We start from the raw sequence: 24,597 nt of genomic DNA, 5'->3' as shown, positions 1-24,597 counted from the left end.
ATCCCCACTGCCAACCATTCTGGTGAGTGACATCCATTTTTGGTACAGGCAGCCAAGTGGATTCACTATAAGGGATGAGGCTTATTCCAGGGCCAGAGTGTAACACTCTGAATGCAGTATCATTGTGAAATAATGGTGCTGATTGATTTCCTTGAAACATGAAAAGGTGTGTGTATGTGTGTAGCATTGTGGTTATTATGGTAATCAGTTGCAAAGTAATCAATATGCTGCTTTAACAGGTGCGTGTTATATAGTGCTGTGGAGATTAGCTTATGTATAAGCAAAAACAAAGAGTGCTTCTCTTATTGGAAATCTGGATTCCTTACTTATAAATAAGTAACAAAACTTCTGGTTACTCTTTAGCCTTGTTGATGCATGGGAAAATGACTTTGGAGTACATCCTCTGACATTTCCATCAAAAACCTGTTTGGAACTGCTGCTGATACTGTCTCAGAGTAATGCTTCGCTGCCACCTTCTCTTCGCAGGATGGATTTTTTCCAGGTACTGAAATCTTTCATGTAATGCAGCTAATGTTACAGGAAAAGACTGTTTAAAACTAAAAGCTAACATACCAGGATACTGACCGTAGTTTGATATCCCAGTTTGTTAACTAATCATAGTTTGTAGGGATGGTAGTTTCCCATATCTGGATGAAATGGAAGAATATAGTTCGTTATAATCTTTGCCTGGAAGCTTTAAACAAATGCACAAAGCAAGGGAATGGTAGAATGCTGAGTTTAAGGCTCATTGAAGCTCATGCACATAAAAACCTGTAACTTGTAGTTATGTCTGAAGCAGGTTTTGTCAGATGCTTGCAAAGTAAGATCACTGTTAAAGACCTTGGAACAGGGGTCTGGTGTCCCAGTTATTGAGCTGAAATGTATATGAGTGCTCGTTTATTGTGGCTGAAGTAGGGCTGTCGTTATGACTCCAAACTGTATGTCAGGCTGTGTCAGAGAGTCCATAATACCATGTAGGTTGATTGCTGGGCTTCTCATACTGGGGACAATGTAATACAAGCCCAGGTGGAAAAGAGAGACAAGAATTCTTGAGCTGATTGTTTTAGAACTAAGGTATGAGTCATGCTGCTTGCCTGCTATTACAACTTTGAGGGTGAGTTTACGCAGTCTTCTGCCAATTTTACTCTATAAATAGGTTTATACAGTCATTTTCAATGGGCAAAAACCTCAACTTTCGTATAGCTTTCCTCCAACATTCTTCCTTTATTGAACTTTCTTGTGAAGATACTCAGCATAGTGAAGTTTGTATTTTGAAATAATTAAAATTGGGTTCCTTTATGAAAATAGGTTGAAGCCTAGTTTAACCTGGCTAGATGGGAATGATAAGAAAGATAACCTCCTGGTGACTTTTGACAGCAGAAATGAGGAGTGGGCACTCATCTGTTTGAGACCAAAAGGGGAACAGAACAGTACAATTCTAGCACAGTGCAGGGATGGGGGAAGGAAGGAGCTACATGCAAAACATGAGAGCCAGTGTGGTGTAGTGGTTAAGAGCTGGGACTCAGAGGATCTGGGTTCTAGTCCCCGCTCAGCCATGGAGCCAATTGGGTGACTTTGGGCCAGTCACAGACTCTCAGCCCAACCTACCTCACAGGGTTGTTGTTGCGGGGATAAGATGGAGGAGGAGATGTAAGCTGCCTTGAGCCCTTTGTAGGAAAAAGGCAGGATATAAATTGAATGAATGAATTGAATGAATGAATGAATGAAAAACAGGCTTTTCTTAAAGAAGGGAAGCTAGATGAAGATAAATAATTTATCAATAATCAATTAAATATAAATAATCAAGAATGAAAATATTTTCATGCATCTTCATTGAAGTATCAGTTGAAGGCAACTGCAGCTGGATAATATTAGTTATTATTTCAGTTAATGGATATCATCTATGTTACTTGCTCCTCCGGTAATATGGGAAAGGTTTAGATGTCAGTGGTGTGGCTCGTGCTTTGCATGCATAGGCTGGGTACCATATTAAATCTAGAGCATCTTGGATAGCAGTGGGAGTGGGGCGGGGGAAAGACCTGAGAGACCTGCTTCACATCAGAGTGGGTAGTACTAGGTTAGATGAGCTAATAGTCCAAGATCACCTTACATACTTCTTAAAGGAGGATCAGTTTATGGTCCAGGCCATTGTTGCAGCCAAGCACATCTACAATCTTTAGCACAACCCTAGTTGAGAAAGACTGTCATAGTGGAACCATTGTAATGTGGTATTGTTCACTTTCACTTTACCCAGAAAGATGATAATGTTTATTTATTTATGTTCACTTTATTGTTCACTTTACCCAGAAAGATGATAATGTTAATGGCATTGAAGGCCTCTGAGAACTGATCCAGGGCTTTGACAGGAAGGAATGAGGGAAGAGTAAAAGAGCTGGCTGTTCACGTGTAAGATAGAAACACTGGGTTGGATGGGGATCCATATGCTTCCTTCATACATACCTCAGTATTGAAGTTTCTAGCCCTGATACAGCTGTTGGTCCATTTACATATGTTTAGGTCTACTGTTTGACAAGAAGCAGAAAAAGAATTTGCAGGTAAGACCATGTGTTGATCCAGGTGGCAAATCATGTTTAACCCAGGGGTCCCCAAGGGTTTTCTTGCTGGTGTTACCTCCAAGGGTTTCCATTGTGCACCAGAGTTCTTTTTTAAATCCATGTTTTAAAATCTCCATGCATAGATTTGTATGAAATCAATACAGCTTTCTAAAAATTATACATAGGCTTCAACAACAGTGGACCAAATAGCAAAATAAGTATGTATTTGAAGTTGGCATCTGTATGCCATTCTTTAATCCATCTAAAGAGTTGTAAGGTCTTCTATAGATTTCATTATTTTCCATCTTTCAAAATTTGTAATGAGTCTTTTAGCTGTCAGAATAGTAGAGATAATCCATTTCAACTGCCATTTGTTAATTTCCATGAAGCAGGTACATAATTCAAAAGAACATGTGTATCAGTGATTATTAAAGACCATTCCAGTACAAAATCCAAAAAAGAGGCAGCTACTGGACATTGCCGAAATGTATGCTTAAAAGAAACAATGTCTGCATTTCATTGCCAGCAATTAAAGCTGAATTAAAGAACCCCTTATTAAAGAGATGTCACAGGCACAAAGGTTCTTGCTGAATAAGACTCGGTCCAAGATCCGTAGAAAGAGCAGATGTATGTCAGAGCAGTGATCTGCTCTTTTGGCAAGTTGTGGTAGGGCCCACAGCAGTTTCTAAAATTCCCAAATATGCCCACAGGTCTAACAAGGTCCCTGACTTAAATCCATATGTTGGTGAATTCTGTGTTATTTTTATGTGTGACCCAGATGCAAACCCATTGTTTATAAACCATGGATTGTAATTGAATGTGAACTAACAATATGGGTTGATCATATGTAGTTTCACCATGCTAAAAGGTGTTGGACAAGAGTGAAAAATAAATAAAAATCCTATTCTATATATTAATTAAATACTGGAAGAGTATTTGGAATATGATGGGGAGTAGACAAAGCAGGAGGGAAACACAACTCAGGATTTGGTGAAGCAAATCACAATTTGTTTAATTGTCTACAAGCGAAATCCTGGGTAGGGCAACAAGCCATGGCTTGAATAAACCATGGGTTAGCATTATGTGTGAACCAGGTTGTTCTATTCCTTACCACTATTCTATTAGCTTAAAAGAGTTGCATGTCTTTAAAATTATACTCCAATACAATACACTTCTGATTGAACTGACAATAACACTGCTTGCTATAAACTAATATATAAAGTGAAAGTTGCCCTTTGGCTACGTTGGCTTCATATTTCCCGCTTGAAGGAGCTAATGCTCATGTAAGTTCCCAGTCATGCTAGCTTGAAAAAAGTGAAGAAGTTAGAGCCTTTAGAACATCATATTCTCCCCCAACCCCCAATATCATGCACCCATAAAAGAAAACAACTATGGTCTATTTAACTCCAGCAATCCCTGTTTCAATTTACAACATTCAGAGCTGATGTCTGACAGATATTAAAGTAGAAAGCTTGCTTTTTCCGCAACAGCAGAGCTGAGAGCAATGTGCTAAAATGGCCTAATGTACCATCATAAAGATCCAGTATCTAAGGAATTATGTGGCTGGAGGGTTATTTCTTTGTTTAGTTTTTTTCCTGTCTTCCCTTCCTAGAGACAAAAAGAGTCACAATGAAGTTAGGAAAACAGTGGCTGAGATTGCGCATCACTTTACAGCATCTCCTTGTACTATCAGCATTGTGTCATAAGCTCTAAAGCTTTTTTGGCCCTCCTTCTTGTGCTGAGAAACTGAGCGGCTTGATAAATGCTCTTGGTGCTAACTGGTAGACTTGGAGGTTTCTTTTGCATTTTTAGCCTGCTTCGTAAAAGAGAAATTTTCACAACTAAAATTAGTAGTGGTAGTCGTGAAGATGATGATAATGATGATGCGGATAAGTATACGTGAAACTGGAAGAAACTACTAGCCAGTTAGAGGACAGGATGCTGGAAAAATTGGGTAACTTTGAAGAAAACTTTGTGTGTTTGTTTGTGGGGAGTTATACAGATTGAATAGTAATTGGATAAAGACCCAGCTTCTCAAATTCACTTAATATGCTGACCTGGTTCAGACTATCATTTGAAGATGAAGAAAAGCATTGGAGCCAAGCACTCCTTCTCTACCCCTTCCTTGTTGGCTTTGTTGTAAAAGATCTTAGGTTGCATTAAGGTTGTTATAATTAAGTTGTTACCTGTTTAAACTGAACAGATGGGTCAGTGAAACAATCTAGCTTATTAATGCTGCATCAGTCCCCCAGTTTGGATATTACAAGAAACTCTAGCTTAATAAAGCTAAGATCTTTGCATCAAAGCCAGTGAGCAATGAGGAGAAGTGGGAAGTGGGAAGTCGAGAAGTGTCCCACCACCGTGCTTTTCCCTGGGCTCAGAAAACACGGCTAGAACATGCTGTAATAATCAGTAAAAAGCTGGAGGGGAATCCCTTCCCTCTTACTACTCAAAAGGCAAGTCAATAGAACTCACTCCCCTGATGGTTTGTTTAGCAGGATTAAAAAGTGGGAGACACTTTCTTGTACACAGTTTGTCTTTTCTATCCACAAAGTATTGAGCCTCTGAGCATATGTAGATTGTGCTTCTGTCATTTCTAAAATTTGTAAATCGGAGCTTTCATGTCTAGGAACAAGGCTGCCATGGCTTGCTTGAAAATTTACTCTAGCAGTGCTTTCTGGAAAAATCTCAAATTATTTATATCTTTAAAATAAATATTAAAGCATCTTAAAGCCTAACAAGTTCATTCTGGCAAATGTTTGCATGCACTTCGTCCAGTTCATTGTCTACAGGAGGCACTTCATCAAGTGGACATTGACCATCCAGAAAGCTTCTGTCAGAGCAGAGTAGTTAGTCCTTAAGTTCCCATATGACTTGGTGTAGTTTTTGTGGAAACAGGTGGCTATCCTTCTAGATAGTATTTAAAATTTACTGTTAAATTAATGATTTATTATAAATCATCATTTCATATTTTAATGAAAAGCATTTCATTGGTTTTTCAGCATCAACAGAAAGAGGACAGTAGGGCTTTAAAAGCATGATATTTGCCAGGCCCCTAAAGCAGGTGATGTTGGCCTGTGTGGTGGACAACTGGAGTTCTGCCTCTCCCTTCCTGAGACCTCTGAACCAATCGCAGCACTTGGAATGTCAGCAAGTGGCAGGAAGGTGTTAGAAGCAGCACTTACTTTCATTCCCTGTTGGGGATGGGAAGGGGAACTATTGCAGAGCAGAATCGGAGTCTGGACGGCTGGAAACAACACACTGTACAACAGCTACCTCAGCCTGGAACTGAGAAATGCCAGTTGTTTTAAGATAGGTACTCACCAAAGTGGGTCATTTGCTTCCATCTGTAGAAATAAACATGTCTTGCTTGACTGTTAACCCTTGGTGGGAGAGCTCGTGACCAAGGGAAGGAACAGGCACACCTGAGATCAGCTGGTGAAGAAGGAAATTGGCAGTGTGGGAAATGTTGTATTCACTTGTTACCTTTTTGGCCTGAGGCTGCTGGGATAAAGGCTTCTAGTGAAAGGTAGGGGGCTATGTGTAACTGCTCGTGTCTTGGAAGGATTGGAAGGGGGAGTTAGAACATAGAGGCTGAGAATCTTCTGTGAATCCCAGGCAAGAAGCAAGCAGGATAGCTGAAGATAAAGACCCACTGCTTGAACAGAGAGGCTGTATACAGAAAAAATAAAGGGGGTAAAAAGGCCACTAAAGCTGCTATTAAGTGCTTCCACAAAGGTGGGACAGCAGGGCATGTCACAGCCTGAAACTCCCATCTGTTGCCACTGGCTATTCGGGCTTGAGCCAACAAATATCTGCAAGGGCACATGCGTCCCAGCCCTGATGTAAAGCAAATGAAGCACTGCACTAAGATGAGTTTGTGACATGTAGGCATATTATGTTATGTTAGTTGCAAAGTCGTGTCCAACCCATGGACAACATTCCTCCAGGCCTTCCTGTCCTCCACGATCCCCCAGAGTCCACTTAAGCTCACGCTGATTGCTTCAGTGACTCCATCCAGCCACCTCATCCTCTGTCGTCCCCTTCTTCTTTTGCCATCTATTGTTCCCAGCATTAGGCTCTTCTCCAGGGGTCCTTCCTTCTCATTAGGTGGCCAGAGCATTTGAGTTTCATCTTCAGGATATGGCCTTCTAAAGAGCAGTCAGGGTTGATCGCCTCTAGGACTGACCGGTTTGATCGCCTTGCGGTCCAAGGGACTCGCAGGAGTCTCCTCCAGCACCGCAATTCAAAGGCCTCAGTTCTTCGGCGCTCAGCCTTCCTTATGGTCCAACTTTCACAGCCATACATTGCAACTGGGAAAAACATAGCCTTGACTATATGATGTATGATATACATAAATACACACACATACATAGACACAAACATACATGTAGGCATACTGTGTTCTAAAACAGTAGCTGCATTTCAAAGCTGAGCAAATGATGTGGGAATTTTGAAAAGAGGAGATACAATCTCCTCACACTCCTACTTGGGAGGTTAGCTTTGTTAAGAGATGAAACTGCTTTATTGTAGTACCGGACTTGCCGGACAGCCTATTCAATGTAAGTTCAAGAGATGATCTGGTTTCAGGAAAGCCAAGTGCCACTGACATCCCACTGGAGAGGAAATGTACAAAATTATTGGGACTCACAGCATATTGCAAGACATGGTTAAGAAACAGAAAAGCAATTTGGATGTGATGAAGTGTACTGCAGTGGAGAGGAAAAGTTATTAAGCTTGTCTTGCATTTGACAGTTGAAGTGCATGAAGGTTGTGTGTGTGTGTGCACATGTTTGTGCGTGTGTGTTACTGTCAGTGATATATCCATTCAACATACATAACTTGTTTCCACTGAATCATATCAAAACTCCTCATTTTCACTGTACCTGCCATGATGATGGGATCTTGTTCAAATCCAGCCATCCTGTTTTAAATGATGATGCCCTGAGATAGGATTGCAGCCAGGAAAGGGATAATTGAAAATGAATCTGCTGCCAACCTTTATTTACTTATTTATTTTATTTTTATATCATGCGATAGCTGAAGGCCCTCAAGTTGAAAGTGAAAAACATATAAACAAGGAAGACAAGGACAAGATATGAACAATAAAACAGTAAAACCACAGCAATTGCAATCAGTTCAAATGTACAGCAGCAGTATAGAATAAAATGCAATATTAAAACTCAGATTAAAAAGTTTACTGTTAAAATACGGTCAACTGTTAAAATAAGTGGTTTTTACATGGCACAGAAAAGAGTAGACAGTAAGTGCCAGGTGCACCTCTTTGGGGTGCCACAACAAATAAGGCCCTTCCCTTGGTAACCACCCTCTTTACTTCCTTTAGAAGGGGCTCCCAGAGAAAGACCTCAGAAGATGAGCTTAGAGTCCAGGTAGGTACCTAAGGGATGAGGTATTCCTTCAGATAACCTGGCCCCAAGCTGTTTAGGGCAACCATTAAATGTACTCAGAGGAAAGGGAACATCCAAGCGATTGCTAGAGATTATGGAGCAGATTCTGTGGGGCCAAGTTGAGTTGGGTGGAATAGCAGTCCCCATCATGACTGCCTTGGGCTTTTACTTTGGATCAAGGAAAAGGAAGGCTGCATTTTGTAGACACTTTGCTGAGTGGTTCGTAGGGAGTAACTCAGAGGAGGTTGATGGCACTTTGATGTTGCCTCTTTTGTGCCTCTATTGTTGGGTTAAATGATTCTTCTGAGAACACCCTGCCACCCAAGGAGCCTTTTCAAATTAAAAACAGGACAAAAACTAAACACAGAGAATATTAAAATCGAACTAGAGAATAAAGAGCCATCAAGGATTGTCTATGATATTTTATTATATGGTATTGTTTTATGGATTGCTGTAAACCACCTGGAGAGCTTTGGGTTAGAAATAAATACATAAATAAATTTGAAAATAATAATTTAGTTTCCTGCCTAAAGATCATTGATAATGAGATCCCGGTTGGCCTGTCTAGGGAGGGAGTTCTAGAGTTGTGCTACCACTACAGGCCTTGCCCTGTAACTTGCAATCCTGTAATCATATATTTTTCCTTTGTTGTACACTGGAGCACCAATCTATATTTCATGCTGTGCCATTATTGCCAGAATGCCAGTGAACAAAATATTTTTGCTACAGAAATCATATTCTCTTGAGAGCACTTCATGTGTGTATCACATCAAGAGGAAACTGGCATACAGTGGAGCCATGTTTCTGGTGGTACCTCAGGCTTCACCCGTGTATCCACCTACCAGGCAAGGTTGCCTGCAAGGGAAAGCCTAAATGCATGTGGACATTGGGAGCCAACATTGCTACATGATCTTGGGGCAAGGACAGAGGAGCTGCCTCATGCTATGATGGTTTTCCTTTGCACAGTGCAAGCACAGAGATCTCAGGATTGCTGTGTATAACTTCTTTTTGTCATATTCAGATTTGACCTTTTAAATCAGCAGGGAATGCAAGTGTTCTATTTACTTTATGGGGACAGGTCACTGTGGTTGTTTTTTTAAAACCAACATGTGCCCAGGCAGGTTGTGAGTCGTGACATGGAAGACCAGAAAGACACAAATAAGTCTTAAATAATTATTCCCAGAGTGCTGCTTTTTCAGTCCTTGTGGAGAAAGATATCTTCCCAGATCCTCCCCACCCGCTGCCCTGTAGGTTAGAAAGAGGCATGGAGACGGTGATTTTGAGCTGGAAAAATGGCCAGCTTCTGTCTGTCCTGATTCACACCTTGTATAGCTTAAAAAATTGCACAGAGGAGAACTCATGGGATGTCTATAACATGCAGTTTGTTCACTAGGAGAACAAACACTTTATGGGAATGTAGCCTTCTTTGTTTGATTATCCTCCTCCTCCTTCAGCACTGCCATTTGTAATTCTTGATTTATAATACACAGTTGGTTGATAGAAGGAAAGATGTTGGTAGTCCTGAGTTGTTTTGTGGTTATCAAGAAGGCTCCTTATGATAGCAATCCACAGAGCAGACAATGTAGTTCTCTCCTCTTTCAAGTTAATGAAATTCTAAAATGGCTTTTCCTTTTTTAAAAGCAATATTCATATGGGTTGCTGTCATTTCCATCTTCCTTTTAAAAGGAAAAGAAAGACCCGAGAAAGAATATTATAGTTCCTTTTCTTTATACCTTTGTGAAATCAGTAATGTACTTTGAAAGTTTAGATAGAGTCCTTCTGAAGAGTGTAAAAAAGCTACTCTTCAAGCTACATTTTTCCATGCCAGTTAGCAAATGTACTTTCAGTTCTGTTTTTTCCCCTAGAGCAGTAGCTAGAGCTGATTTCTACTCCTTCTGATTGTCCTGACAATATATTCCATTAGGAGACATTGCTTATATTTAAAAGAATTATAGTTTGTACCCTGTGTTGAATTATCTCTTTTATAAATACTTTTACATCTTGGCACAAGGTCATGTTGTTCCCACAAAAAATCTGTTTTTGAAGTTCATGTTTTGTTGCTCTAAAAAGTACAGGATTCAGCTTGAGTCACACTGTGTGGCAGTGACACCCTGCCTCTTAAGGACTGGTCTTGCGGTAGGGAAAATGTGTTCATAAGCATGTACCTGGGAGTGCTGAGTGGCCACAGTCAATGGAAAAGCATTGGCTTCAGGTTCATAAATGCTCATAAGTATCCCTAATTAGTATGTCGGGAAGGAATGCCTCTCCCTCTCCCAGTGCAACCTTTTGTAGTGAACAAGTGGTTGGAGGTGATGATTTTGTAGGTTAGATCCAGCTTCAATTACTTGAACTTATCTATGCAATTTAAGGCAAGGCATAAGTAGCTTAAGATATTGATTTCAGTGGGATAAATCAAGCTCTATACCTTTCACAGAAGGCATCTTCTTTCTTCCTCTTCCTCGTAGCATGCTAATGATACTGATGTTGTTTAACTGGTAGGTGCCTCTGATAGCAAATCAGTTGTTTAATTGGTGGAAGCCTTGCCAGCTTTGTGGAAGTGGGAAAGGTATAAATGTTTGATTGCCTTTTGTGTATGGCACAGTAATTTCATTATGTATCCAGTCTATAAGATGGTGTGTTAAAGACCCTCAAAACAGTGCTCATTTTGCCGCCCACACTTTCTTCACTCAAGTTTGTTGCATGCTCTTGTCACAGTCAATTTTTTTAGAAGGTGAAGTGTGGAGGCTTTAGCAGAAAACACTTGCCGCCCTGAGTGCAGAGCTGCACCTGGCACTCCGTGGCGAGAACCCCACATGCGTGGAGAGACATTCGCCATCCCTTGTGCTGCCTGCTCCAGCTAGCACAGCCAGTGAGCCTGACTCCAGGCTTCTTCAACCTCGGCGTCCCCTTGTTGCTGTACTACAGCTCCTCTCATTGGCAGCTGCCATTTGGATGACGCTGTGGTCTAACATAACTGGAGCCCGGTCTGTTCCAACGCTTGGCAAGTCTCCCAGCTGTCAAGTCTCTCCCAATCCTATTACTTCAGCCTTCTCCAGCCTGGTTCCCTCCAGATGTTTTGAACTGCTTTCACTGCCCTGACCATTAGTCCTGCTGGTTGGAACTGTTGGGGAGCTGAAGTCTAAAGCAGCTCCAGGCTTGGGAAGGCTTGTAGGGATTGAACCTGAGACCGTGATACCTGCCAGACATATGAGCTGCGGTGTCTTCCTGTGTGATAAAGCCACTCCCTCCAGGAGTCCTGCAACTGCAACTGCATGTGCTGGTGCCACATGGCCAGCCGGAACGAGTGTAAATGAACTTCTTGTTCTTTCCCAGTCCTCAGTAGGGATTCCGGCCAGCCGTAAGCAGTGGTGGCATGAAGATAATGGTTAACAAACCTCAAGTGATGGCATTGAACAAGAACTTTCAGACTTTCCAATCAGGAGTGAGACTGACTTTTTAATGCCATTCCTTAAAGGAAAAACAAAAAGAAAGAAAAAATGAATTAGGAACTCTGGTAGCTGGTTAAAGCAGGCTCTTTTTTCATCTTTCCTTTTGAATATACTTCAATCAGTGTGATTTAGCATCTTCAGTCTGCTATGAAAAGGAATGAGATGCCTTTAGTTCAGCTCTTGATTACATTGTGCAGTTATTAAGATGGTGCAATATTTTATGCTTGGCTAAGTATAGATTTTGAATAAAAGATTTTAATTAGACTGAATAAATGTTGGAGGAAGTTCTCCAGTTACATTTCATTAATGCTCCATGCTTCCAGCAAGGAACTAATTTAATTTCATTTCTGCTTTTAAAGGTCTCTGTGTGTGTCCCCACCCATGTTTTTTTTAATACTGAAAATGTAGATCATTTAGCCCATAAATGCAAAGGAAATGATACATCTGTAACTACTTATACGTACAGTGAGCCAGGTGCTTCTTGGTGCCTGTGAATATAACATCATCCTCATCTTACTAGAGCTGTTTATGATAAGAGGCAGTGGACCTCTTCCTTGAGTTGCCATATTAAGCTTCTATTCGCATTCCAGTCAATGCAAATGCATTTTTGTTCTGGCTGTGATTCAGCTACATACACTTTCAAGCAAGTTCTTCTCTTCCAGGCATTTTACAAATATGGGCGATGACAGACAAACACATGGAATTTAAATTTGGTTCACTGAAGGTCGTACCTTTGGGCTTTAACTGGATGCATGACTAGACAGAAATCAGTCCTATAGCTCCAGCTGGATTGTGCCCTTAATTTTTCCTTCCCAAACACTTGGGCTTCCTGAATGTGGCAAGCTTTAGCTGGGCTGAATGTTTGGTCCTGTCTGTTCTAATTATTCCATAAAACTACCCATGATATAATATAGACTACACTCAATTATTTCTCTTTCTTCCTTAGCTCAAGACCAGGTTGTATTCTTATTTTCTTACTTTCTTTTTGTTGTGCGTGTTTTAACTCTTTTTCAGAGTTAAATGCCATGTTTAAAAATAGCAGTGTATGAAATATACTAAAATTTACTTTAGGAAAAGCTAGCAATAAGAGTTTCCTAAAAATTTGGTGACAACAGACAGCTGATAGTTGACTTAGAAATGGCTGGCTACCCTTAGACTTCAAATAGCCCATCTCCTGTTGCATGTTGTTTTTCCTCATTAAACAAGAACAAACCTTGCTTTATGATTATGGTTTGTTATGAGAGCAATTCTGAGGTCCTGGTTTGGATGTGAAACAATCCACAGGTGGAGAGTTTGGCTTCTCCCACCAACAGAAGGTACCAAGCCAGAGCCACTAGCCCAGTTGTTTGATCATGGTAACCCAGAATCCAAAAAATAATGTTTCTCACCATGTTATCCAAACTGTGTTTCAGCTTCCCAATGACCTAGGAAATAAGTGTTGATAAAGTGAGCATAGCATGGATCATAGGCAGCTTTATATGCAGCATAAAAGATGTAGCAAAGGGTACCTGTAATCTGTGTTGCATTTCTCCCTCCTCTTCTGTACTAGAATTGCTACTGAAGTAGAATAGACTGCATCTTTTTCAGATTGTGAGGGTTGAGAAGGTAAATCCAATAACAGTTGGAGAGAGCAGCATTGTTAATGAGATGGTTATGGCAGAAACGAGACCAGAAAAGTATTAAGAGCCAAACTGCAAGCTTTGTGTTTCTATAATAAATGAGAACAATTTGTCCCTAAAATCCATCTATTTTTCTTTCTGGTTTTATGGAAATTCTTTGTGTGACCTACTTGAGTGACTATGAAAAATGATTTGCCATCTTTTAGCGATAGGGCAAACTCAAGGAAGAGTTCCAAAGTCTCTTGTCATAGGTAGCTCTAATAAGATGAGTATTAATTAATCTTAGACTGCGAGTGTCTCACCTCTTCTGCATCTGTATTTGTCTTCTAAGTGTGTATTAGTTGTCAATTATAGGCAGCTTTTAAGAGAACCATTTCCTAAGGCTAGCCTAATATGGAACTATGTGCATTCAAGAGGATTTTACAAGTTCACACATAAGAGGCACAGAAATGGTCAACATATTGTGAAAGTGAACAAAGAGAATCTGAGAATATGATTTCTGGGGCAGATGTTACTGTGAAGTGATAAAATAATTACTGATAAATAATTATGATGCCCCTTTAAGATAGTCCTGTTGATCTGGTGCTAACACAACAGGAAAATGTGGGGGTTTGCCGTTGTGCTGGTTACATTGTGCAAGCACTGGTTTACCCTAGCACACCTTCATTGAAGCTTGCAATGGGACACCACTGGTTACTACCCTGCTCCCCAATTATGGATTTGTTCAAATGGGAATGTCCATTCTGATTGCCTTGCACATTTCTTCTTTCTCAGCAAGCCTCCAGTTATTGGAGGGAAAATGCTTATTTCATGCATGTGGCAATCCACATGATCCCTGCTATTGGATGGTATAGAAGTATAATTAATAATACTGGTAATGATAAATTGTGGTGGAAAGAACTAAGTGAATCAACTAGATTCTTGATAGACGTGTTCATAGATTGCTTTCCCCTCTTTTGCCTCATCAGGGCAGACCCTTCAGGAACTAGAGTTGGCACACATGGAACAATCGAGGCAACCTGCACTATTAGCAGTTAAATGTGGTGGTTCTTCCCCATTAGTAAAGGTAGCATTTATAACCTTTAGGAGCATGTGAAGCTGCCTTACTCTGAGACTGCCCTTGGTCCATCTTACCCAATCATAGCAACTGTGACTGGCAGCAGCTTTCCAGGCAGGATTCTTTCTCAGTCTTACCTGGAGATGCCCCAGGGCTGATCCTGAGGCCTGTGTCATGCACAGCAGTAGCTTAACCCCCTAACTATAAGCCCTTCACCAAGAGTTGCATGTAAGCTCTGGCCAGGTCAAGAACAGTGGTTTTCTATTTTCCTTTTGCAGTCTCACTTTACATTACTTTAGAATAAGAGAAGTGTCTTGCCCAAGAAGTCCTTGTGGTCAGTTTCTATAGCATTTAAAATGCTGTGCTGCCATCTGAGCATTTTAAATAAATCCACTGTCAATAAGATGCAATTTCAACATGTCTGTCAACAGCGGATGGGGAACAAATCTCACTTAGAAACCAGGGAGAACAGAAGACTTTAAATCCTTTTAAAAGCTGTCCCAGAGGGAGTCAGCCCCATTAATCTTAGGAGGGAATTCCATTGGAGTCAGCACTGCCTGCTGACCTTACTGGTCCTGGTGGTGAGCCAGTGAGCCCAGCCTCCAAAGATTTTCTTAAAGCAAGCATAAGCAGTTACGTATAGTTGCTCTTTACATTTATTTTTATATATATACCTTAACAATTCTCTAGAGAGCATGAGGCAGCTAGCAACAAACTTGTGTTTTAAGACACTGTTTTTCAACTGGGTTGTATTTTTGGATATATTGAATGCCATAAGGGTAAGGATAACTATTTGAAAAAACACTTATTCTTTAACAATAAAGCATTACATTATTAAAACATCAGCAAAAGGTAACTGAAATCAGCAGTAAAAATGTATTCAAAAATCAGGGCTGGTTTAAAAAATACATCCCAGGAGCACGTTAAACATGTTAAAATATGCAGGACAAGGCAAAGTGGTCCCTTTTTTTTCCGCTGAAAGTTGGAATCCACTCTTCCACTTTGTCTTCTGCTCCCAGAGCAACCAGAACAGAAGGCAGCCGGAAAGTCAAAAGCTGAAATGCTGGTAACTGTGAAGGGCCCAGTGGAACATTATTTAAGTTGGTCTTTCCAGACTTATCACACACATTGAGACATGCCTTGAGGCATGATCTCCTTTTTGTCTACTGCAGTTTGGATCATTTCATAGAGAAAATGTGTACTGCTACATTTGCTTCATTAGCTGAGGCCTGCAGATCTTTGTGGTAATTGCTGTACTACAAAAGCAAACAGCAGCTGGTGTTGACTAGGAAAATCTGGAATTCTGTGGGGGTTTTTTGAATGTGTGTGGTGTGTGTATATGGAAAAAAGAGATAATTACTACAGAACACTGGCATTGAATTATTTTGAGCTGACAGTCTGGCCACAGGCCACATTCTTAGAGTCAACCCAAGTAGCCAGACTCAGGCCTGCCTGCATCAGAGGTGAAAAATAGAAATTGCAGTGTTCATTTTTTTTAAAAAAAATTGCATGGAAATGTGTGGGAGGCTGTTACCTGCCACTCCAGGTGACTGCTATTTCTTGCTTAATGGGAAGAGTAGCTCTTTGTAGACTTGCATGCTCTTCTCTGTTGGCCTTTCTTGCCCATGCTCTGAGCTGGATGCAAAGTGAGTGTTAGGAATATTATATGTACACAGAGCAGCAGGTTATTAAGCTATTAAGTGTTCATTTAAAATCTGTTGTATATTTTCCCATACAACCCAACAATATTTTATCTATTATTATAGCCATTATTATTAATAATCGTATATTGTAGTTATAGTCTGCCTTCTTCCCTCTTGTGAGGAGTCCATAATGGCTTACATGGCTCAATTTAACCTACCCTGTGAGGTAGGTTAAGCTTAAAGTGAGAGACTGGCCCAAAGTCGCCCAGTGAGCTTCATGGCTGATTGGGAACTAGAACCCTTTCAGATCCCCAGTCCAAAACTTGAACCACCACACTGCATGGGCTATCAGTTTCCTAGTTAATGTTGTAATTCTGTTTAGTATAGGCAGTTAGCCAAACATTTCTTATATCCAGTGTTGCCCATTTTTCCTGTCTGTCGTAGCCACCTGTGCAGTCATACACAATCTCCTAAGATAGAAGAAAGCAGTGGTTAAGTATTGAAACTGACCGGCAAGAAAATTTGTGCTTAAGGTTCCAAATATATTAAAATCAATGCCGTCAGTAACATTTGGATGAACAACCTAACGATTATTCTGCTCTTGTCCATGATTCCAAAAGCAAGGATATCCAATGCACATTGCACACCTTCCGTGGATATCTGAGTACATGGAGTAGAAAACCAATGGCAAGTTTTGCACACTTCTCAAGAATACTTTTAGCATATTTTGCATGGATTTCTCATCATCCAACTTGAGAATTAAAGGCAACAGTAATTTGCATTTGTCTTTCCTGGCAAGCCCACCTTTCCTTCTTAAGCCTGGTTAAGCCTTGGCATGTTTATGTTATTGTTAGCCAAAAGAAGGCAGCTTTAAAGTAAACACATGTAGCCACTGAGCTTCAAAGGAACATGATTCTCAGCTTTATGTTTACCTCTGTTTCATGTCAACTATTCAGGGTAATATTGCAAAACTAATACCCCTGAATAATTTTCACAAAAGAGTATCTCTTGACTCATTTTGAAACAAGAAAATGATGATGTTAAAGTGAAGCAACCATACTTGTCACAAGTTGTCTGAATCTTATCAGGTGGATCCACAGTTGGCTACAGAATTGGACTCAGAGCGCTTATCAATAGCACCTTCCCTAACTGGGGAGAAGTGAAAAGTGGGGTACCCCAGGGTTCAGTCCTGGCACAGTGCTCTTCAACATTTTGATTAATAATTTGGATGAGGGGGTGTCAGGAATGCTGTTCATATTTGGGTGGGATAATAATACTCTGGAAGACAGAATCAGTGTTCAAAATGATCTTGATACTGGGCTGAAACGACAGAATGGAATTGAATAGGGGCACATGCCAAGTCCTGTGCTTAGGAAAAAAGAAATCGAATGTATCATTGCAGTATGCTTGGCTCAACAATACTGCAAGTGAGAAGGATCTTGGAATTGTTGCCTATCGTGAGCTGAATAAGCATCAACAATGTGATACAGCCGCAAAAACGTAAATTTTGGGCTGCATTAATAGAAATATCACTTCACATTACTGCCTCTCTACTCAGGCCATACCTTAAGTATTGCATCTAATTCTGGACATCACAGTTTAAGAAAGACAAACTGAAGAAGGTTTGGGGGAAGGACAAGGAAGATCAAGTGACCGGAAAGAAAGGCCCACAAAGAGGGACTGGTCAAGTTTAGCCCTGAGAAGAGAAAACTGAGAGGAGAAATGATATCACTCTTCAAGTATTTGAAGGGTTCCCACAAAAAGGAGGACCAGGATCTCTCCTCAATCACGTAAGAGTACAAGACACAGAATAACGTAAGCCATCCTGAGATGCTCTTGTGAAGGGTGAGATAGAAACATTTTAAATAAATAAATAAATGAATGAATGAATGAATGAATGAATGAATGAATGAATGAATGGCTCAAGTTATTCAAAGTCAGTCTGGCTGAATATCAGGAAAAACCTGCTACTACTGGAGCAGTATCCAGTCAATCTTAAAGAAAATCAACCCTGACTGCTCTTTAGAAGGCCAGATCCTGAAGATGAAACTCAAATACTTTGACCACCTAATGAGAAGGAAGGACTTCCTGGAGAAGAGCCTAATGCTGGGAACAATAGATGGCAAAAGAAGGAGGGGACGGCAGAGGATGAGGTGGCTGGATGGAGTCACTGAAGCAGTCGGCATGAGCTTAGGTGGACTCCGGGGGATGGTGGAGGATAGGAAGGTCTGGAGGAATGTTGTCCGTGGGGTCATGATAGTTGTGGCTAAACAAACAACTGGAGCAATATACCGATGGAACCAATTACCACACTGCAGGCATTCAAGATGCAGCTGGACGGCCACCTGAAAGGAATGGCCTAACGCAGAGTCCTACACTGAGCAGGGAGTTGGACCTGATAGCATTATTGGCCCCTTCCAACTTTACTATTGCAGAATTCTATGAACAATTGGGGGTGGCAGACTGTTGCTTTCTTTATTAGTTTCTTGTAACTACTTTATAATATATATTATATTTATCAGATTTTTCCTCCCTCTTTCTTTCTTCAGTAATAATTGTTCCTTTTTTTTGAATGCTGACTTCGGAGACTCATTTGTTTTCCTAGGAGCTATGAACGCCCAATACAATGCTGTTTGTTTCTGAAGTAGTAGCGTGTGTGCTTCTTTCTATAGCCCTTGTCTTGCACCAGTTACACACTGAAATACACAGTTATATTTTACCAAACAATATAATTCTAACAGCAGTTAGTTAAACTGCCTTACCCTGAGTTAGACCATAGCTCCTTTAGCCTGGAACTATTTGCTATGATTAGCAGGAAAGCTCAGACATTTCAAGGCAGAGGGCTTTCCTAGCCAGGGCCAATGTTAAGGACAGGCATGTTCAGGCATCTGCTAAAGGCCCACATCCCAGCAGGGACCCCTGCACCACTGCTGTCCGGCCCGTACACTCAGACAGCAGTGGCAGTGAGACCAAGGAGCCTCAGATGCCTTGCTTGCTCTCTGTCTTTCTGCTGGTCAAGCAAGGAGGTTGTGGCAATGATGAGGAAGAGGATAAGGAGCAATAGCAGCCAGTGACTATGGTTGTCAGAAGGACTTGTGAGTCACGACCTTTCCACATGTCTGAAACCAATCTCACATGCTTTTTGAGTCTGATCCTACATTAGAGACCTAATTTAATATAATGTTGTTGAAGAGGAACTTGGAAAGCTCCCCCTTTGGCTCTCAACTTACACGGTCAGCTTACAGGGAAATCTTCAGCCAAGCTGGAATTGCACAGGAGGTGCATGTAGCTGTCCCCAGTCAGGTGGGAGGGGTTAACATTATTATATAACGAAAAGCAACATGGGGTACTGCAGCAGCAGAAATGTGATGGTATCTGTTTCCATAACAGTGGGAGGAAAAGCACTGGGGGCGGGCAGTGGCTTCTGCTGGCTGCTGCCATTAACTTAAAGGGAATGGTCAGGACATTGTTACATAAATTTACTTTTCCCCTTAGTCAAGGAGCAAAAGAGGGCACCAAAATTAAGAGGGAAATCTGCAGAGTGCTGTGGAAGGCAGGTCTTATTTTTAGAAAATAGCTTGACACTCTTCAGACTTTTCAGCTCTTTGAGTATTTTCCTTTTGCAAAAGGAAAAAGCTGCAGATGGAAGATACTCTCAGGGATGTAAACCTCAAAAGGCATGCAATCATTTTCTAAAACAAAGTTAGCTGTTCATATCCTCTTTTGGGTGGTCTTAGCTAAGTTGCTCTTCTCAAGCTCCTTCTCTTCCTCCTTCCCACCCCTGCCCTGCCAGTCTTGCAAAATTGTAGCAATACTGATCTAACCTTTGCAGTACTGTAACGGTTGCTAAAATAATTAGAGAGAGAGAGAGAGAGAGAGCGCACAATGGGAACTTAGGAAATGCACTAAATAAATATTACCTATCTTTATTATTCAAGTGTCTTCCAGAAATATTCACACATGTACACATGACTTTTCCACAGTTTGATTTGATAAGATCTGGAATTCAATGGAATTGAAGGATTCAGATATGCAAAACTGTATTTGCCCCACAAAGATTCACAGCTATACTTGCTACCCAAGGTGTTTCTAGCAAGTATTGACTCATAAAATTTCTTCAACCAAACAATGCCTGTTTGTTTGTTTGCTTAACCATTGTGCCCCATTGAAAATATTTTAGAATGTTGAGTATCTTGTGTACTTCAAGTAGAAACCATGCCAATTAAATCCATTTAAATTCCAGATTTACTAAACTAAAGAAAAGTCAAAGCAGGTTGAAAATATCTGCAGGTTACTGCATATTGGGCTACTGAAAGCAGTTTGGGGCATCTTGTAGAAACCTAAGATAACTAAGAAACTAACATTTTGGACTTGACAGTGGGACTATATTGAACAAAATCATGAAATGATGGTATGCCTTGGTTCTCTGGATGGTGTATCTACAATCTTTTCTCCTTGCTAAATACAAGTAGGGGAAATCAATTCTTTGTATACTTTATTTCTTCGTCGTGGCCTCTGTGCATCACACATATGGGTTCTGCGCCTGCGCAGTGCCTTTGGCCGGAAGATTGATAGATAATGATTTAGCGGGAAAACTCTGCTCCCCTCCCCCCTAGCAGTATATATGGAGCGGAGTGTCCACCATTTTCCAGTCTTTGCAACCGCCGTTCATTGTGCCTCGTGCCGCTTCGCTCTCGCTTAGATCGTTCCTCATGCTCTCTTGCTTCGAACTCTTTCTATCTCATTCCAAGTTAGTATCCCTAGTTTATATTGCTCTTACTGTTCCAGTTACTCTCTCCATTTTTTCTCGTTCTTCTTGTTCCTATAAAAAACAAAACAAAAACAAAAATATTATCTACTCCCGCTATACTATCCTCCTTTTCTTTCCATTTTTCCACGATGGCACAATGAGCGGTGTTGTGCAAGTGCGGAGAGTGTGGCTCCAAAATGCCTGCTGCAGACCCGCACCACCTGTGCCTCCTCTGTTTACGGGAAGGTCACAGGACAGACAAATGCGGCCATTGTCTGGCCTTCTCTAAACAGGCCAGGAAGAATAGGGAGAACAGCTTATGTAAGCTCCTGTGGGACCAGGCTCTCCTACAATCGGACCGGCTGGTGGCTAAGCCTGCTACAACCTCGGCTCTACCTGACCGCCATCCGTTTTCAGCCGATCCGCCGCAACGTCCAGCCCCTTCCTCTGCTGCTCTGCCCTCACGCCCTTCAGGCAAAGGTGCTTCCACCATGGGTGATCAGCCTGTTTCCCCCCCAAGAAACAGCAGGAAAAGAGGAAACACAGCGGCCCTGAGAAGCCATCTGTGCACAAGAAGGCCAAAAGAGATAAGGCCGAAAAGACGGCTAAAAAACCGAAGAAACCCGAGCGTACGAAACACCGACACTCGGGTTCAGTGGCTTCCTCGGTCCTGACCGCAGTCCCGGTACTGACGCCTTCGGACCCGGCCATTCAGGTGGCGATAATGCCTCCTCCAGCTTCTCCATGCCGTACAGGATCCGACCTGCACGAGGATCCACCTTGCAGTTCGATTTCCAATGACGAGATTCAAGACTCCCTGCCAAGGGCCCGGTCCCCAACACCTATGCCGTCTGTTCAGCTCGATACTGGAATGGGATTGTCCCCGCCAAGAAGCCATAGGAGCCAGTCTTATGAAGCCCGTTCCGACAACTGGTACCATTCTCGGTACTCTTCCGCACCGAGATGGCCTGACTATCCATCCATCGGATAATACCCAGCTGCTAGAGGCTGATCCCCTCCACCAGCTCCTTGGGATCGACCTCATTCTACAGCCTCGAGAGACGCCGGGCGTGCACTGACTCGGGAGAGCAGTAGATCACAGTCGCCAGGGAACTCCTCCTCCAGCATCCCGCCTCCATATTGGGTGGACTCGGACGAGTCTGAGGTCGATTTGACTTCGCCTGATGCTGCAGTCACCTTGCAAGGCCCTGCATCACCAGAAGAGCTGCACTTCTCTCACTGAACTGATGTCCAGGCTGGTGAAGTCACTGGAAATCAAGGCCAATCAACAACCTGGTCCCAGCACTGATCATTTCTGTGATGTAGTGCAGGGTGAACAATTGACCTCCATCGCTTTACCACTCATTACGACTCTCCGACAAGCAATAACCCAACCATGGGACCTCCCGGCTCAACCTCAACCAACCTCGAAAAGATATGAAGCTATGTACAGAGTTTGGGAGGGGGACATTCCATTCCTCCTCCGTCACCCGAAACCGAACTCAGTGGTGGTGGAATCTTCTCAAGGCTGGTAGGCACGGAGTCACACAGCGCCCCATGACAAAGAGGGAAGGAAGATCGACTTCCTCGGACGCCGGGTCTATGCGGCTTTGGGACTCGCCCTAAGAATATTCAATTATGAGGCGACCCTGGCGCGTTATCAGTACTTTATAATGCAGTGCCTGGACAACGTCATTGCCGCCCTCCCAGATAATCAAGGCGACCTGGTGTGGGTATTCGTAAAGGAGGCGATGCAGGTCGCTGTGCAACAGCTATCCACAGCTAGACATCATGTGGACATGTACTCGAGGGCTCTCGTTGGCGCCACCCCTTCCAGAGACACGCCTGGTTGCGTAACTGCAACTTTCCGGAAGAGATGAAGAGGAGGATCGAGGAGATGCTCTTTGATGGGTCCGGCCTCTTCAACACAAAGACCAACCACAAGTTGAAGAAGATCCACGCGTCGAGGATGACGGCCCAACGTATGGAGATGCAACCTATTCCTCGATGTAAGTGGTCGTGGACCCGTCCACAATACCGACAGCAGTACCCACCCCGCCAACAGCCACAGCATCGTCAGCAACGCTGCAAACAACTGCCCCAGAGATTCCAGCAAGGCCGCCTCCGCTTTGACGGAGACAAACGCCAGCGCTGATGGGGCGGGCAAACCTTTCCTCTCCTTCCAACCCCACCTTCCCCCCTCTCATTTGGGGACTGGCTGAAAAGCCGACTCCCCGTTTGGGAGTCCATTACATCTGATGGGTGGGTGTTATCCATCATCCAGCATGGATACAGAATTGAATTCGACATCGTTCCATCATCGAGTCCTATCGGGTTTACTCCATGCTCGCCGGTATTGTTGGACGAGGTTCGCCAGCTCCTTTCTAAAGGAGCTATTCGTCGCTTGTCTTTATCAGAAGGATTCCACGTATTCTATTCTAGATATTTTACGGTTCCGAAACGGGATGGAGGTCTTCGACCGATATTGGACCTAAGAGCTCTCAATAAATTTATAACACCAAAGAAGTTTCGGATGACCACACTTCAAAATATCCTGCCGTTGCTGGGGAGAGAGGATTGGTTCGCCTCACTAGACTTGAGGGATGCCTATTTTCATATTTTGATTCATCCACATCATAGGCCTTTCCTCTGTTTCACAGTTGCTTCTGAAATCTACGAATTCACGGTGCTCCTGTTTGGACTGGCCACTGCCCCGAGGGTCTTCATGAAGTGTACGGCTCCCGTCTGCGCATACCTTCGACTACGTGGAGTTCAGATATACTGTTACCTCGATGACTGGCTGTTGGTTTCCTGGACTAGAGAAGAACTTTGCTCCTCTGTAAATATGGCTTGTGACTTATTGCAGGACCTTGGACTCTGCATTAACCGTGAGAAATCTTCTCTTGTCCCTGCGCAGATGATCAACTTTATTGGAGCCCGGCTGGATTCTACGGTGGCAAAGGCCTTCCTCCCTCAAGACAGACAATGCACTATTGCTCGACACATCCGCCGAATGAGGCGGAACTGTTCCTGCCCAATCTGTTCAAAGACTTTTGGGGCACATGGCAGCATCCATCACTGTAGTTCCATATGCCAAGCTTCGGCTTCGCCCCCTTCAGCTGTTCTTCAACAGAACGTTCCGGCCACAGACGGATTTACCTACGAAGCTGATTCGACTCCCGTCCTCCGTCCTACAATCTCTGCTATGGTGGACGGCATCAGAAAACCTAAACATCGGAGTTCCGTTCCAACCTCAGTACCCTACAGTGACTCTCAGTACTGATGCATCCCTGCTGGGATGGGGAGCCCTGTGCTCTGGCCTACGCACGCAGGGTGTATGGAACTGACAGGAGTCCAGGAATCATATCAACTTCCTGGAACTTCTTGCAGTTTTCAAGGCACTACAATCATTCGAGGACGTTCTTCTTCGTCAAGGCGTCCAGATAACCTCGGACAACATTGCCACAGTCTTTTACTTGAACAAGCAAGGGGGACGAAGTCACCAACGTTAGCCCGGCTATCGATGCAAATATGGGAGTGGTGCACCCCGAGAGACATTACCCTGATAGCAGTACATCTAGCAGGTACGGACAATGTAGAAGCAGATCTCTTAAGCAGGCACATGTCCAAGTCGCATGAATGGGAACTAGACCGTCAGACATGCAACAGGCTGTTCCAGCGATGGGGCCTCCCAGATATAGACCTATTTGCCACCCAACTGAACAGGGTGTGTGAGATTTTTTGCTCAAGAGCGGGAATTGGACGAGGGTCATCCAGAGATGCCTTTATGATCCCTTGGAACGATATGACGTTTTACACTTTCCCCCCCATTCCCCTCATCATGAGAGTAATAGCAAAGATAATTCACGACGGGGCCACAGGACTGCCGATAGCTCCTTGGTGGCCACGCCAGCCATGGTTCTCGACACTTCTTCGCATTTCTCGAGAGGAATACTTTCAACTTCCTCCCATTCCTTATCTCATAACTCAGCGGGAGGGCACCATCCAGCACCCAGATCTAGCGTCACTGAAATTGACAGCCTGGCGAATTCGATAGCAGTCAACATCGGCCCGGTACCAACGCCATCTGCTGTTTCTACTGATCCTATCCCTAGA

General features: G+C 42.7%; 1 protein-coding gene across 2 annotated transcripts in view; it reads left to right on the top strand.

The window, feature by feature from the left end:
• Window positions 1–24,597, top strand: part of UBE3D (ubiquitin protein ligase E3D) — a 75,652-nt gene that overhangs the window by 36,471 nt on the left and 14,584 nt on the right. The window contains exons 9-10 of one of the 2 annotated variants that reach the window (XM_044422110.1): window positions 364–502; window positions 2,518–2,555. In XM_044422110.1, coding sequence (XP_044278045.1) covers window positions 364–502; window positions 2,518–2,555 — 177 coding nt within the window. The remainder of the gene's footprint in view (window positions 1–363; window positions 503–2,517; window positions 2,556–24,597) is intronic. The other variant, XM_044422111.1, reaches the window with a different exon arrangement.

Source organism: Varanus komodoensis, unplaced genomic scaffold, assembly GCF_004798865.1.
Source record: "Varanus komodoensis strain SLA01 unplaced genomic scaffold, ASM479886v1 scaffold12, whole genome shotgun sequence".
NCBI lineage: Eukaryota > Metazoa > Chordata > Lepidosauria > Squamata > Varanidae > Varanus > Varanus komodoensis.
The sequence above is the reverse complement of the archived record's forward strand: the minus strand, read 5'-3'. Positions and strand labels throughout refer to the sequence as shown.